The sequence below is a fragment of the Mustela putorius genome, unplaced genomic scaffold (assembly GCF_011764305.1).
Source record: "Mustela putorius furo isolate JIRA1106 unplaced genomic scaffold, ASM1176430v1.1 tig00003845_pilon_pilon_pilon, whole genome shotgun sequence".
NCBI lineage: Eukaryota > Metazoa > Chordata > Mammalia > Carnivora > Mustelidae > Mustela > Mustela putorius.
The window spans coordinates 93,661,104-93,677,848 of NW_025421998.1; the positions used below are offsets into that span (position 1 = coordinate 93,661,104).

At 48.1% G+C, this 16,745-nt stretch overlaps 1 protein-coding gene across 1 annotated transcript in view; it reads left to right on the top strand.

Annotated features, from left to right (window-relative positions):
• The first annotated feature begins 1,660 nt into the window (after positions 1-1,660).
• The window catches only part of TMEM178B (transmembrane protein 178B), a 337,430-nt gene continuing 322,345 nt past the window's right edge, over positions 1,661-16,745 (top strand). Inside the window, exon 1 of the mRNA XM_004741627.2 lies at positions 1,661-3,950. Within this exon, the coding sequence (XP_004741684.1) occupies positions 3,569-3,950 (382 nt within the window). The 5' untranslated portion in view covers positions 1,661-3,568. The remainder of the gene's footprint in view (positions 3,951-16,745) is intronic.

Consider the following 16,745-nt stretch of genomic DNA (forward strand, 5'->3'; position numbering starts at 1 on the left):
GGTTACTTGACTGTTAGATTAAGGAGTCACAGGACTGCAGAGAAGGACCATGGGAGGAGGGGCAAGGCACATCCTTGGAAGCAGGCCTAAGGCACAGGCCCAGAGAAAAATGTTAAAAAGGAAGAAGGGATGAAATAATGGAAGAGTGAAGACAGGGATAAGAGGAAAAGGTTCCTTCATTGCCAGGTGGGTAACTGTCTGGGCTTCTGGGGGTCTCCCAGGCCCCTCCAGCAGCTGGCTCTCAGGGAAGGGCAGAGCTGGGAATCAGGAGGCAGAGGCTCCAATGCTGGGTGTGCCCCAACTTGCCCAGCGACCTTATCATTTCACCTTTCTGCCTCTTCCCCGTAGTCAAACACAGACATCCTATTAGCCTAAAAGTGCTTCTGAGCTTTACAGAACAAAATAGCTCCAGAAATTTCAGACATGGTGTGCATGTGCAAAGTGTTTGCTCTTGTTGCCACATTTTCACGCTTGGGGGAGAGAGGGAAGCGGTGGGAGAAGGGTCGAAAGGAAGGTGAGAAGGCACTGTGGCCAAGTCCCTTGGCTCCACCTCGCCATCCTAGGGAACCCAGGGGACCAGGCGCTGGCAAACGGCACATGCCCACAGCCTCTTCACTAGCCGGGCACCCAAGAACCTAGCGGACATCCTCAGGCTCTGCTATTCCTTTCAGCATATCCCATTGCCGCATCCAGGGACGGAAAGCGAGGCACGCCCCTCCCCCCACTAGATGGCACTGAAACGCCTCGTTCCAGATTTTCAAACTGCAGGGAGGATGAAAAAAGACAAAAAGAATATGGTGGAGGTGCGCTCTTTCTGGCTCGCAGGCCCAGTTGTGCAAAACAGGGCGCCGGACCCTCTTTTCCCCCGGGGTAGCTCTTTCCCCCGCAGTGCGGGCCCCCGGCTTTGGAGTGCGGGTGCAAATGAGGGGAGAGCATTAGAGAGAAAAACCCAGGCTTTCAACCTGGGAGGGAGGCTCCCAGCCTTTGCGGCGCTGTCTCACGTGAGCCGGGAGGGTGGGGGGGGGCGTTTCTGGGATGAAGTGGGGCTCGCTTGCGGCCCACCCGCTGAAGGTCTGGGGTGCCTCACTGCCTCCCAGAGCCCCTGCTGAGCCTAAATCCAGCCGCCACCCAGATGAGGACCGATGCGGCGCCGGTTTCATATAACCCCACCTCCCCTTCTCAAAGAGCGAGCCCCCGGGCGTTTTCAAAATATCCATTAAGCACCCTCAACATTCTCTTCCTCCGGCCTTGAAAGGATCAATCAATTTCCTTTTTTTCTTTTCCCGCTGGGGAGTGAGGGAGGTGGAGGCAGGTGGAGGTGGGTGTGTGTCGGGGTGTCAGGCGCTGGCGTGGGGCTAGACTGGGGTTGGCCGTAGCAACCCCGCCGACGCGCTCGGCCCCAGGGGGAAACGCCTGTAGCTAGCAAGGTAGCGCCTGTAGCTTTCTGGGGGAAAACAAAGATCAGATGTGATCCAAGACACCGGCGACCAAAACTGGGGACGCAGGGAACTTCCTCAGCCCCTCTGGATGCCGACTCCGCAATAAGCAGTCTTTAAAGAACTACGGTCGATTTGAGGGAATTTTCCACCACTGAAAAGAGATAAATAGGAGATGGAGGCAACATCCTTAAATTTATAATAATGCGTGTAAACATGCTACATACCACATATATGTATATGTGCATAAATATGGATGTGGTTGGGCACATACCTATCTAGACACCATTGACTTGCCTGGTCAAAGACTAAGGCTTAGACATTTCGTGCCTGGGAAATGGTGCAGTTTATCTTTAAGGATGCTAGAAAAATAAGAGATGAGGCTCACGTTGCACGGATGACATCACTAGCTTTTGGCTGCGCGCTCCGTGTTCTCGTCTGTGGGTTTTAGCCAAGGCTGCAGCGCCCGGCGCCTGAGCGAGAGAGCGCGGCGGCGGCTTCCTCCGGCGCCCGCAGCCGGGCGTTGCGATTTCCCGAGCACCCCGGGCGCAGCCTGGGCTCTCGCTCCCCAGCATTGGCCGGGCCCGCGAGGCCCCGGAGCCGCCGCGGCTAGAGGAAGAGGCAGGGAGGGGAAGCTCAGCGACCCAGCCTCCCTCCCCCACCCTCGCCCCATTCACCTCGGCGGGCACCGCGCGCCAGGAGCCTGATCGTGGGACGCCGAGACCGCGACGGGATTCTCTGCACGCTGCCGAGTGAGCCGGCGCCTCGGCTCCTGGGTGGGCTGCGAAGAAAATGGTGCAGTCTGAGAGCGGCTGACCCCAGTTGGGTAGAGCAGACAGCTACAGTGCTGGGCTCGGGTGGCGGGAGAAGGGGGCGGATTGTTTTGAAGGGCCGGGGCCGCTGTTTTCCTCCGTGCCTACAGCATTTTCTTTGCACCTGGGCAGCACGTTCCCGGGGCTACTTGGGAGCCAGATGAAGTGAGGCAGAGGCGTCGCGGGAGAGGCGGGTCTGGAACCTGTCGGGTGGATACTCAGGAAGAAGAGGGCGCTGGGGAGATCGGCATGACGCCCGGGGACTGGCTGCCCAGCTGGCGGTGAGCCCCGATCGCGCGACCTGTCCATGGTGTTGAAGGCACCGCGAGCCGAGCTCCGCGCGCCCCGCGCCCCGCGCCGTGCGTCCTGCCGGGTGCACCCTCCTCTGCGCAGCCAGCCCCTCGCACCCGTCAGCTGCCGCCCAGTCGTCCCGGGTCCCGGGCCAAGGCTCGTCCGGTAACGCCGTCCGAGTGACCGCACCGTCGGCCCGAGGGGCCTCCTGAATGGCGAGGCCAGACGCAGACGACCCGGGAGCCCGCGCGGAGAGGTCGGCAGCGACCGTGTGCCCACGGGCTGCCCGCCTTTGAGCACAGCGCGCTGGCCCGGCAGAACAAGGGACCTGCTGGTGACCAGAGGACGGAGATTTTAAAAAGACCAAACCCAGACTGGAAGAACATTTCTTCGCTTGCAGACCGGAAGGGGGAGAGTCGCTGAGTGGGAGACCCAGGCGGGACTCAGGACAGCCGGCCCTGGCATCTGGAGGTTTCCTTCGCTGGCCGGCCGCCGCGCGGGTGCTGGGGTTCATCCGGTCGTCGCGCAGCTCCTCGTGATAGCCTCCACCCCCTCACCCCAAGATAAAGCCAGGCGAGTGGGTCCCCTCGCTACCCTGCACAAAGAAAGCCCGGCAGCCCCACGGCAGCCGAGGGCAATTGGTGTTTAGTTTCTGGCCCCAGGGCAGCGGCACCCGAAGCCCGGCTGCGCGCCGACGCGGCCGGTTCGGGGCAGTCGCTTCCTGCGGGGCAGGGAGGGGGCGGGAGGCAGTCTTGTCCGCTCGCCGCCGCCCGAGGCTGCACCTGCCCCGGAGGATGCCCAGGAGCCCGCCCGAGCCTCCCCGGATCAGAACTTTTTAGGCTGCTCGTCCCCATCCCTGCAGTCCCCGGGCCGCGCACCGGCAGGCGGGGGCGAGGGGGCGCCGCCGCGCGAGTCCCCCTCCGGTCCCCCTCCCCCTTGGCTCGGCCGCCCGCCGCTTTGTTCCGGGCGCGCGGAGGGAAGGCGAGGCTGCGGCGGATCATGCCCATGGTGTAGCCGCCAAGCGGAGGCATGGCTGCCGGAAGGTTACTGCTCTATACGGGCCTCTCGCTAGCGCTCTGCGCCCTCGGCATGCTGGCCGTGGCCATCTGCTCGGACCACTGGTACGAGACGGACGCCAGGAAGCACAGGGACAGGTGCAAGGCCTTCAACACCCGCCGGGTCGACCCCGGCTTCATTTACAACAACAACAACAACTTGCCGCTCCGGGCGAGCCGCTCGCGCCTGGACCGCTGGGAGGGCAAACTCCTCCGGGCCCGGAACCGCCGGCAGCTCTTCGCCATGAGCCCGGTGGACGAGTGCAGCCGGCAGTACAACTCCACCAACATGGGCCTTTGGAGGAAGTGCCACCGGCAGGGCTTCGACCCCGAGATCGCAGCCCTTATTCGGAAAGGTAAGCGCGAGGCGCGAGGCGTGGCGCTGCGGAAAGCCCGGCGCCTCCTAGGCCGGGTCACACTATCCCTTCGCCTGGCCACAGTCTCCCGGGCCTCCTGCTTCCAGGAGCTCAGGTTATCCAGGCCCCGCTGAGCCTCGGAGCGGCCAGAAGTTGCCTCCCGGTAGCTGGTTATGGAGGCTTACTTCTCTCTGGCCGGCCTCTGGTTTTGCGTTGGTCCGCTGGGATTCCCGTGGGATATGGTGGGCCAGGGATTTTAATCCGGGCCTAATGCTTCATCAGTCTCAGAACGGAGGGAATCCCTCATGTTGTGTTGTTTGCAGAGGAAGCCCCCAAATTGGAGAATGATGTGTCAGGCAGACAGCCTCCTAGTTTTAATCTTGGTTTTGGATGTTGAACTGATTCAGGGGAAGCATCTCATCGAGAAGGCCTTACTCACGCCACAGACATTTATTTGCTAAGTGCTAGACTGTACTATGCACCGTGCAGGCATTAGTCCCATAAACATAGTCAATCACAGTCCCGGCCCCATTGCAGCTGCAGGCCTGGGGACCAAGAGCATCATATCACGATGCTTGAATCCTCCTTCTGGGGAGGTGGTTGACAAAAGTGACTTGTGTGCATCAAATTTTAACAGGGCCTAATAAACACATAAAAAGTAGTTTCTCAGGTAACACCAAAGTGGGCGCTTAAGAGGGAAAAAAATGACCATGTTCAGAAGATTCGTAACAAAAATATGTAAAGTATTACAAAACAGAAAACAGACTGCATTTGCTAATGATGAAAATTTCTCGGATACTTGAGTGTGATCACATAATTTTTAAAAAGTCTCCTCATCTGATGCAGTTTATAAGATCTTGGCTGATTTATACTTTGGGGACTACCCTGTTCTGTTAATCCACTGAAATACTGTTTGGACATATATTAATATTGCTCTGTAGAAGGGAATGCATTTTCTTCCATGGTAGTTGCATATGGTGTGATTTTCTGGGTCTTGTGTCCGCGCCCCCCCCCCCCCCCCCCGCTGTGTTTCAGTCTCTTCAACTATTCAGTGGTGAAACCAGGGTGAAAATGATGTTGTTATCTGCAAAGTCTTTGAAGCCCAGATGAAAACCACTTCTTACTGTCCCTTAATATTATAATGCAGGTTTGCTGCTGTTTTAAAACATTTGTGAGAACTGATGTCCTTTGATTTAGAAAAATGTTGAAATTGATCAGAAAAAATAGTTAATTTGGAAAAAAAAAAAGTCAATTGTTTAGGAATGACAAGCAGTGGGTATGGTCTCAGTGGCTAGTCAGATGTAGGTGAGCTGAGTCCAGAAGGAGAATCCATCTTCATTTTTGTTTTGCAGCTTCTGTGGAATGACTAGGGATTTTAGCTCATTCCTTTGTGAGTGTGTTATTACTACAAACATCACAACTGCTTCATGGTTAAGCTGATGTTAGAGCAGGGTGACCCATTTGGAGCTCTACAACTTTGTAAAGATGTGCAGGATATTAGAGCATCCAGAAGAGAGTTACTTGGTTTGGATTTAGAAGTAGGAAAGCAAGAGAAAACAGAATCGTTTCTGACAGTGGGTGACTGTAACAGTGTTCAGATTCACAGATTCATGAAGTGTTCTGTCCTTTCTTGTTCTCTGCATTCATTAAAATTGACATGGTAGGAAGTAGCTGAAATGAGAGGAAGAATTCATGTTAATACTGACTGATAGACAGTGGTAGGACTTGCTGAAGGACATTCTTGCATTTCCTTAAGTGTCTCTTGCGACAAGATGGGTTGGGTATCCTGCTGTCTGGCATTGGTTCACTCCACTCAGAAAAAGGGGGGTGGAATCCCTGCCTTCTGGTGGTTCCATTGAGGGCTTTGATTCCATGTTGCTTTGCCTGGCAATCTGGCTAGAAGGGTTGACTTGGTCTGTGCACCAGAGATGTTCGTTACCATAGTGACATGTTCTTCCGGTGAAGCTGGAAACAGAGACAGGGAAAGGGATAGGGGAAGAGTGTACAACATTTTGACTTTGTATCGACTGATTGTTAATTGCAGCAACAGAAAATGGACACGGCTCAGCAGGGGGATTGAATACACTGATACCAGTGTTGGCAGAACCTTGTATTTCACTTGAACTAATGGAGACGCTCTTCCCCATCACCCAAAATACAGCAATCACTGTCAGCTGCAAACAGCCGCTTACCACGGCCGTTTCTGTCCGTTTGACATTCTTGTTAGGTATTATTGAGATAGATGGTATGCCAGCGTTACAAATCCCGGGGGACTTAAGGTCACTATCTTCATTTTTAACCTCAAAACACAATCTGTGAAAGCTAGATCTTCTCTTCTAAGCAACAAGAGACACATTTTGGAAATAAGTGCATCTTATATTAGTAGAATTCACAAGCAATTCCAGTAACATAGAACATCATTTCTGGACTTAATCAGCATTCTTCCTAGATTGGCAGATTTAGGAAGGAAGTAAAAAAAAGAAATTGATATCCCTGTATTTCAATTTAAGGCAGGCAACTTAGGGAAAGATACTTATCTTGTAGTATTCATTAGTAGCCTCAAAAGATTTGTTAGTCCTTTGTCTTTCAGGGAAACATCTTAGATTCAAATTCTGGGAGATACATGTTGGGTAAGGGGAAAGGGAAACCAGAGAAAAGACTGTGTAAAATCTGTCAGTATTATGGGAAAACTAGAGATTTATCTAAATGATTGTACAGTCCCATAACTCAATCATTTGCTAATCAATGTTCATTACATTAGAAAGTGCTATTTGTGCATTTTAAAATAAAACAAAACCACATAATTAATAAGAAAACAAAAGTCAATTCTATATCTGATTTGAAGATGAAGTCCTTTGGATGCATGTTCTCTCTGAAATCCATTTCTTCAATGCCTGCTGCCATGATTGTGCCAAAAAAATATGCATTTCTGGTCACTGTGTATTTATTTGTTTGTCTTATTGAACGTAAGTTCCTGAAGGGCAGGAAAGAAAATCATTTGTAAAACACATTCACCAGCATGTAATTTTGGTCCTTGAGAAATATCTCATACAAATAAGGTTCACGGAATTGTATCCATCAAAAGCTTATTCTAATTGTAGGAACACTTGTGTGGGAATCCAAATAAAGGATTAGTTAGAAAATCGTGAAGAAAAAAAATGAACCAGGGTGGCTCCCAGGGCAGATTAATATTGCAGCAGATGCTACATAATTTAATAAGGAAGTTTTTTTGAGCCCAGAAGTTTTGCTAAGGAGTAAGGGAAACAATACTTTTTTTTTGGGATAGTGTATTTTACTGAACAGACACGTATCACCCCCAATCATTATTTTTCATATTAGGTAAGATTTTGATGATTTGCTTCTTAGAGGTCGGATTGGGTTGAGGGTGTAGCAAGGATAGATCACCCTTGAATTCCCATATGACTGTGTCCATAATCGAGTCCTCTTGCCTTCTTGCTTTCCAACCGTGTCAGTTCTCTCTACTAAGTCACTGCAAGCGTGGTGGTGGTGGAGGGGGACAGATCCATGACAGGATCAGTTTCTGAAATCCAAGAGACTTTCAGACCCTTAGGAGGAGCAGCTACAGGTAGGATTTTATTCCAGGGAACATTTATATTCTTTGATTTGTTCTGAAATGTTATACTGCTGTGGCGTAAAATAAAGAGACCTTCAGTTGAGACTCTAAATAAACTTTTTTTACTATTTGAAAATAGGCCTTATAATAGAATTTGATCTTTATAATCAGAGAGTGGTTGTCGGTATACTGAGGCTTATTTTTAACAAAGCGTCGCATATAGTGATAGGTGATAGTGATAGTGATAGGATACTGTGCTCAGCAGTTAGGTACTGTACATATATTATGTGATGGGCACACATCACAAGAACTTGGCGATGAATAAGAAAGACCTGGTCCTTAAAATACCCCCAGTCTGTTGGGGTCACGGGGAATACGTGTCAGCTATGGGGTGACAAACAGATGCAGAGAAGCACGGAGCAGGCAGTGATGGATGGTGTTGGCAGTGGGGTGAGAGAAGCCAGGAGGGGGTTGGGGACAGTTGCCCGGAGGAAGTGAAATCTGAACACAGTTTTTATGAAGTCAGGAGGGGGATGGCGAGGAAAGGGCTTTTGAGGCCAAGAGGGCAGCATCTGCATAGGCATGGAGGTGTGAAACAGCAGTCCAGCCTTTTGAGTGTTGACTGCTGGAGGGAGGGAGAGGAGCCGAGCGTGGAGCTGGAGAGCAAGGAAGAGCTAAGGCCAGGGGCTTGCATACTCAGTAGGGTAGCCACTAGCCACAAGTGGCTATTTAAATTTTTAAAAATAACCAGTATTCAATGAAATTAAAAATTCATCTCCTTAGTGGTGTTGGCCACATTGCAAACCTTCAAGAGCCATGTGTTGCTAGTGGCCATCGTATTGGACAGTGCAGATGAGAGAACGTTCCTATCGTCATGGAAGGCTCCATTGGACAGTGCTGCACGGAGCCTAGAGCCTCTGAAAAGAACAAGCACATACTTCGTTTCAGGTGAGGACAATTAAACATGATAACTGGAGCTTAGATTTATGTATATGGTTCTATCCTTGAACAAACTTTGCTACTTGAATGTTTTGGGCAGAAGGTTTGAGTTCGTGATCAGTTACACTAAATCTATATTTTATGCATGTTCCATCTTTGACTCACAGAATTCTTACATGCTCCTCTGTTCTCTCCTCTCCCTCTCTCAACTCCATTAAAAGAAACGAGTTGTCGATCAGCCAGGGAGGATTAATAATAATAATTGGAGACTTGCTGCCAGGTACTCCTCTAAGAGTTTTACATATATTAGGTAATCTGTTCTTTTCTTTTCTTTTCTTTTTTTTTTTTAAAGACTTTATTTATTTATTTGTTTATTTATTTGACAGAGAGAGAGAGAGATCTCAAGTAGGTGGAGAGGCAGGCAGGGCGGAGGGGGGTTTCGGTAAACTCTGCTCAGCAGGGAGCCTGATGCGGGGCTTGATCCCAGGACCCTGAGATCATGACCTGAGCCAAAGGCAGAGGCTTAACCCACTGAACCACCCAGGCACCCCTAATTTATTCTTCATTATAACACTTGAGGTGGGTGTTACCATTTTTTTCCTCGCTATTCTACAGTTAAGGAAACTGAGGCGTCTAAATGTCAATGAACTTGCCAAGTCTCACGATAAGGAAGTGAAGCTGCCAAGATTCGAATTCTGGCTCCAGGTTTGATGACACCCACTGTACTCTCTTGTCACCATGGAGTCTGCTGGGGCAGGGGTGGGATGGAGAAGAGGCTCGTATCTTGATTCCTCAAACTGGAAAAGAAATAGGAAGTTAATTTTAGAGTCTCACCCAGGGGAGAGCTGCTTGAGGACTGACTTCAGCTTGGCTCTGAGCAGGGCGATCGTTTTAAAGTGGTTCGCACACCTTGCTTTGAGACCCGCTGACAGAAGCTCATACACACTTTGCTATGTGATTTGTGAGTATCTGTTTTGTTCACTGTGGTAGATGCTGAGGTTAGAGCCACGAAAGACATACTCATTCACTCCACAAATATTCATTGAGAGCCTGGGGATTGGGGCATCATGGAGAAGCTTGCATTCCAGGAGCAAGAAATAGATGATAAATAAATACATATGAAATAAAGATAGAGGAGCCTGGCTGGCTCAGTCAGCAGAGCACGCAGCTCTTGATTTCCGGGTTGTGAGTTCAGCCCCACATTGGGCATGGAGCTTACTACAAAAAGTAATGGTACTTCCTTAAAAATAATGCTACTAAAAATGGTACTACTTTATGCCAATCAGAATAAAAATAATAGCTCATGAACTAATCAGTGTAGAACATAATGGAAGGGAGTGAATGCCATGAGGTGTCTTTGCTCTTAGGAAGCACAAAGGGTTTGTAAAGGGACAAGTAAGCCCAAAATTAAGTGGTTCCCTTCATCTTAGTTTTAAAACATAGGGAGGCTTGGGGCGCCTGGGTGGCTCAGTGGGTTAAAGCCTTTGTCTTCGGCTCGGATCATGATCCCGGGGTCCTGGGATCGAGTCCCGCATCGAGCCCCACATCTGGCTCTCTGCTCAGCTGGGAGCCTGCTTTCCCCTCTCTCTCTGCCTGCCTCTCTGCCTACTTGTGATTGCTGACTGCCAAATAAGTAAATAAAATCTTTAAAAAAAATAATATAAAACATAGGGAAGCTTGACCTGCTCACAGGCAAGCACATACAAGTAGCCCTGGCCCGGTCTTGACATACAGAGCGTGTCGCCTGCATGAGCATCGTGTGTCCGCCCAAAAGTATGAGCCGATGCACTCAGTTGCGCCCTCCTCCTTCATCACGCCGAAACACAACTAATCAGCCAGAGCAGACAGCTGGGGCCCTTGACTCTGGGCAAGTGCTTGGGTGGGAAGATGGAGAGGGTGGGTGTGGTGTGCCCAGCACCTGTGGTGTGCCTGTGGTGTGCCCAGCCCTCTGCTAGGTGCTGGGGGAAGCAAGGAGGCATCACGTGGTTCCTGTCCTGAGGGAACTCACACCCTCGCTCAATGATGAATTCCTTGTCTTCTGTGGTTGGATCAGGCTTTTCCTCGGAAGATCACATCTGTGTCAGCCGGATCAGGAATCAACTGGTCAGGGAAGTGGGGAGGCTGCGAGTTCTTTCTACTGAGTCAGCAAAGTCAGGAGCCATGTTTCTGTTCCAGAAGGTTGGTTTATTTATCCTTTTACTGTAGGGTTGGTAAGGATCAATTACAGGGTCGATTCTGTATATTCCACTTTGGATTGTCCGGTAAAAGTAATTTTTTCCCCTCTCTGCTGTTAGTAATAATCCTAGGTCTTCCAGCAGAATCCTAAACACTCTGGCTAGTTTGACCCTCCACATGCAGGCATGTGAACATCTAGGAATTGGGGAGTAAAGTCAAAAATATGTATTCAGATGCAGATTCTTTTGTAACCATGTACTCCACAAACACTGCACAGAGAGAGGAGGGAGTGCGTGACCTGGGGGACAAGTGGACAGAAAATTGATTTGAACATCTGGATTGGGCAGCTGCTGTTTCTGAGAACATGCGTACGTCGTTTCCTCATATGTAAAATAGTGAGTTTGGATTATATAAACTTCGGGCCCTTCCACACTCTCACATTTGATGAGAAAGTTTAATTTAGGTGATAGAGCATAAACAATAGGTAGATGGTTGAGAAAAGGTGAGCTGGGGGAGAAGAGAAAGCCAGGGAGGAAGGACAGAGAAAGGGACCATCCCAGGATGCTAGCATACCAGAGGGAGGGGGGAACAGAGCAGCTCGTTTCATTCCCCCACCCAATTTTCTCATGGTTTGAAATGCCACTTTGCAGATTGGAGTTAAAAATGTAAACACCGAGGGGCATCTGGGTGGGGTAGTCAGTGAAGCCTCTGACCTTTGGTTTTGGCTCAGGTTTGATCTCAGGGTCCTGGGATCGAGTCCCACATCGGGCTCTCTGCTCAGCGGGGAGCCTGCGTCCTCCTCTCTCTCTGCCTGCCTCTCTGCCTACTTGTGATCTCTGTCTGTCAAATAAATAAATAAATTCTTTAAAAAAATGCTAAACACTTAATGGGCAAAAGTGGTGATAGTTACACAACAATGTGACTATACTTAGTGCCACCGAACTGTGCACTTAAAACTGGCTAAGATGGTGAATTTTGTGTTCCGTATGTTTCACTACAATTTAAATAAAGAAATGAAAAGAAATCATAAAGCTTCACAGAGAAAGGAACTGGATTACTGGTCAGTGTGCGGACTACTTCATAACCAAAGATCTTCATGCATTCAGTGCATTTATTGAGCACCTACGGGTGCTAGGCATTAGCTCAGGTATTGCTTGGGATACAGAAGTTAATAAAACAGACTAAATTCCTGCCCTTGTAGGGCTTACATTTTAACAGTTTTGAGTATCATATCTTTTTTTTTTTTTTTGGCTTGTTTTTTTAAAAACAAAACATTTAAAGAGCACCAAGATATAAGACAAGTAAAAGTAATGAGTACATTCCTTGGGTCATTTAAAAATCCTTGCATAATGAGGAACACTTCCCTGTATTTAATCTAAAAGTGGCTTTTGAGCTCCCAACTATGTCAGGCACCCAACTTGAAGTGGTGGATCCTGAGTGAAGTCCACAGTTCTGTCCTCAGAGGACAAACAAAAGGAGGAAGTGTGCAAGAAGACAAATATATAGTCCCCAAGTTTGGTTCTAGGAGATATTTACATCCTGGGGGCCTGAGTGGCTCTCGAATTTTGGAGCAGTTAGGGGATGTTCTTAGAGTTGTTACTTGTGGATGGATGAGGTAAAGTCTTAGCCTTATTTAAAAAGTAGTAATTAATTCTGATGAGGTAAATCCTTGATTAGTCTGCCTTCCCCCTGCCCTTGTATCCCAGGCCCCCCTGCCCATCCTCCAAGGGTCACACTGCCACCAGATTCTATGCATCACACCAGACATCATTTACTCAGCACTATTTAAAAATAACAGCAAGTATAAATAGGAGTCAGGCAACAAACGGGTGATTCAAACAGGACAAAAGTTTAGTTTTTTATTTTTATAAATTCATATGCACAGAGTTGATGTTTAAAGGTCTTGTTCCAGGAGTCACCAGGAATCTTCTATAGGTGATTTTTATTCTGAGTGGAAGCTACGGTTGACGGTCAAGGAAGTTTGATGGATCTGCTGTATTATGGGAGACTGCGGGATCTGAATTATTTCAATTGATTTTTTTTTCTTGGCGTCGAAGTATTTTGCCAAGAAAAGGCAATTTACTTTCTATTAGGTCATCTTCATAAATTTACCTCATTTCCTGCGTTCTGTATTCCGAATCTCACTCTATTGGACACGTTATTTGCTTCAGAGCATCTCCCTTTCAATTTTGGCCTGAATTTCTCTTAATCTTTATAACAGCAATTCTATTTAGGCAAACACAACTCCTACTCCCCAAGGCCCTGGAGTATTTCATAGACCTGGATGGGTGGGGGTTGTTTTTACCTTAAGACAACTCTGAGCTCATACGCTGCCGTATGTCTGCTGACAGCACACTGGGACGCAGCTGGATTCTATCTCAGGAGGCTGAAGACACACACAGCCTTACAGCCTGGCCCTACTCCCATCCAAGCATGTCCCTGGCGCCACTGCTTGTAATAGCAAAATAAATAAGCAAAACAGAAAAACTTCAGTGTCCATGAATAGGAAATGGATAATAGGGTGTGGTGTATATTCATACGATGGAAACAATTGTCCCCTATTTAACACAAATATACTACATATACGTATTTCCAAATGGGGAAAGATAAAATTTGACTGAAAAAAAGCAGGGTATAGAATGAAATGGGGAGGATGTTGCCGTTCATATGAAGTAAAAAAGTGGATCAAATAACATTAGATATTGTTTATGGAAACATGATTTGCATAGTATTTATAAAAGTATGCACGGGACCGATAAACCCAAAATGAAGGATGATGTTTGCCTTTCTCAAGACAGAGAAATGAATGGAATTGGGAAGTTGCTTTTAAATGACGTCTATTTCCTTTCTTAAAAGACAAAAGAAATCTGAGGCATTTGGGGGGCATATACATGCGTGCACAATCAGGCTATTTGGAAAGTTTTTACGATCCTGACAAAAAGTTAAAATTTTATCCACACTGTGCTGTTCAGTGGATAGGAGGTGGGTTCTTTAAGGACAATTCTTGGAAAACTGTTTTTGAGGTGATCTGAAACTGACTTTTGTAAGTAGTAGCAAGCAGCATTTAGAAGAGAATCAGGCAACTCCTAGTCAACAGTTTTCACTGAAAGTAGCTCATGGGAAGGGCTTAGAACAAATAAAATTGTTTTATTCACTCTGGATGTCTTGTAAGAGGAGGAAATTGAAAGTTTAAAATGATTTGTTTCTGAGATAGAGTAATGTACAAGTCATGCCCCTCTTTGTCAATTTCCTGCAGCTTGTGCAGAAAAACAAAAAATTTCAAGGGTCAGAAAGGTAAACTAAAACCAGTCCTGGAACTGATCAAATGTTGAACTTTGAACAGCTAAGACATGGAGGCCCTGTGTGGGAAAGCAGAGCACTAACATCTGGGAAGACATGTGAGCCCATAGGGAGGAACTCAGTATGAACCGGGAGAGGAAAAGCTGAGAATAAGAAAGGACCAGAATTGGGGCACCTGGATGCTTGGTGGGTTAAGCCTCTGCCTTCGGCTCAGGTCATGATCTCAGGGTCCTGGGATCGAGCCCCGCGTCGGGCTCTCTGCTCAGCAGGAATCCTGCTCCCCACTTTCTCTGCCTGCCTCTTTGCCTACTTGTGATGTCTCTCTCTCTCTCTCTGTCAAATAAATAAATAAATAAAATCTAAAAAAAAGGAAAGGACCAGAATTGTACTTTATTTCTTCAGAAGTTTTCTTATCCCCTTTCAGACTGAGTAGAGAATGTTAGTTGGTAAAACCTAAGTAGTTTTGTTATTGATGATTATGGTTTGGATTTTTTTTTCTTAAAATTATGAGGTCGACTTTAGCTAAGGGCACGCCTCTGTTACAATAATGGTGTTTCCACTGTGTTTATACAAACCACAGCTGGCGCAGAGAGGCCCACCAGAACTATAGCCGGGGTTCCACTTTCAGCGGATAATGCTTTAAAACACCAAAGCTGGGTCTGAAGTTACTAGGGAATCATGAGTATCCTGTGGAATTTCAGGGATTTTTTTTCCCGTAACCGCAGGGCCTACAAGGTGGCCACATGCAGCTCTGGGCAGGCTGCTTGGGAAAGTCCCAGGTGATGATGAGCCACTGTGTTCCCCGTGATCTGCGGGGAGGTGGGCACCCCCAGGGCTGCCTGTCCTTCTGTAAGTGAATGCCCTCCCATGCTGGGAAAAGCTGGCCTCTCCCCAACTCTCCCACCTCCCTAGATGTGTTAGCACAAAGGAAAGGAGAGGTAACCTTGCTCAGATATGGCCGGGCTTGCTTCTCTTCCTCAAGGCATCTTCAGGGCCCTTTAAGGTCCCTGACTCTAGATTTCCTCCTCCTCTCCCAGGGCTGGGGCTGCTCTTTCTTTTTCAACCCTGGGCCTCCTCTGGCTTTGGAGGCAACATTTGCTCCTGGACCTGCTTCTACCCCTGTTCTTTTTTTTCTTTTTCTTTTTTTTTTTTTAAAGATTGTTTGTTTGTTTACTTAGTAATCTCTATACCCAACAAGGGGCTTGAACTCACTGCCCAGAGATCAAGAGTCACTTGCCCTTCCGACTGAGCCAGCCAGTTGCCCCCATCTCTGCTCTTCTTCCCTCTCGTTCTCTGGCTCTCCTTCCTCAGCCTGGGTGGGGTTCTCCAGTGTTCCGTTCTCCTTGAGCATTCTCTTTCATGCCTGTGGCCCCTCAAAGCTCATGACTTGTTGCCCCGGGAGTCTCTCCCTCAGACCGAAAGTCCAAACAGCTTGCCTGCGGGGTATCTCACTTGGATATTCTGGGGGGGCCGCAAGAACCTGCTTTCTATTCTCTCATCCCAGAATCCTTTCTCCTTCCTTTTCCTCCATCTTGAGGAAGGATATCCCTGCCTCTCTCATTGCTCAACCCAGAAACTTAAGGATCATCCTTACGGGCTCTCTTCTCTCCTGTCCTAGTCATCCAAGCAGGGAACAGGTCAGTTCCCGTCCCGACACGGACCCCCCATCCTGTTCCAGCATTGCTGCATGTTGGTCCCCAGCACCTGTGCTCGCGTCGTGGTGCCCTCTGGTTTCCCGTTCTCCAGCACATCTCCGCTTTCTATTCAGAGTGTTTGTTCTTAAATGGAAATCGAATCATGTTACCACTTTGCTCGACATCCTTCAGTGGCTCCCCACAGCCTATCAGTCAGAATAAGATCTGTGATCTTCACCTTGGCAAGTAGACCCCACAGGTCTGGCAACATGCCCCTCCCCCACCAATCTGTGCATCTCATACTTTTGCATGCTTTGGCCATACCAGCATGCTGTCCTTCAGCCCTGATGAAGGACTTCCAGGCCCTCAAACAGGTTAAGCTATTTTATACCTTTGGAACTTTTGCTTATGAAGCTTCTTCCTTTGCCTGGAAGCCTCTGACCCACCCTGCTCACCCCGACCCCAAGTCTGCCTGGTCAAACATGCTTACCCTTTAGCAGTCGGTTTAAGACCCCTCCTCCTCCTACTTGATGTTCTCACCCAGCCCCTCGGTAGGATCGCCTTCCGCCTCCTAGGCCTCCTTCACACACCAAACCCTTGGTTCCTAGCACCAGTGACATTTTATTTCCCCATATGCTTCCCTCCTTTTTGAGACTATTTTTGCACCATTTTGTATTCATCTTTTTATCTGCAGCATTTTGCATAATGCATGGGCCATAATAGGTATTTAATACATACTTGTTGAATGAATGAAGGTTTATCTCAGTTAATGCAGTCGATCTGGAAATCTTATTTAGCAAAGAGCCATAATTTCATTGGACCAGGGAGACTCACTATTAAAAGGAAGCCTGCTGTGAATTGTTCTGTAATGCATATGATAAACTTCAATTTATTTCCTTTGTTAAGGTTTGTATTTCTTAAAGCACCCATATTTCTGACTCACAAGAGGAGAATTTCAAGTGGGGACTATTTCATGTTTCCTGGATTTGACCTCTTTGTTGTGATCCTGCCTACTTTTTCTCTTCTTCATGCTTTTCTAGGCTGGTCCTCCTTTCCAACACATGGTAGGCAAAGAGCAGGCTACCTCCGTTTCTTGTTCCTGTCATGGATGGAAGAATTTCCAAATTTACCTCTAGGTCTGGCATGTGTGGCCATTCCCTCAGGATATTTGTC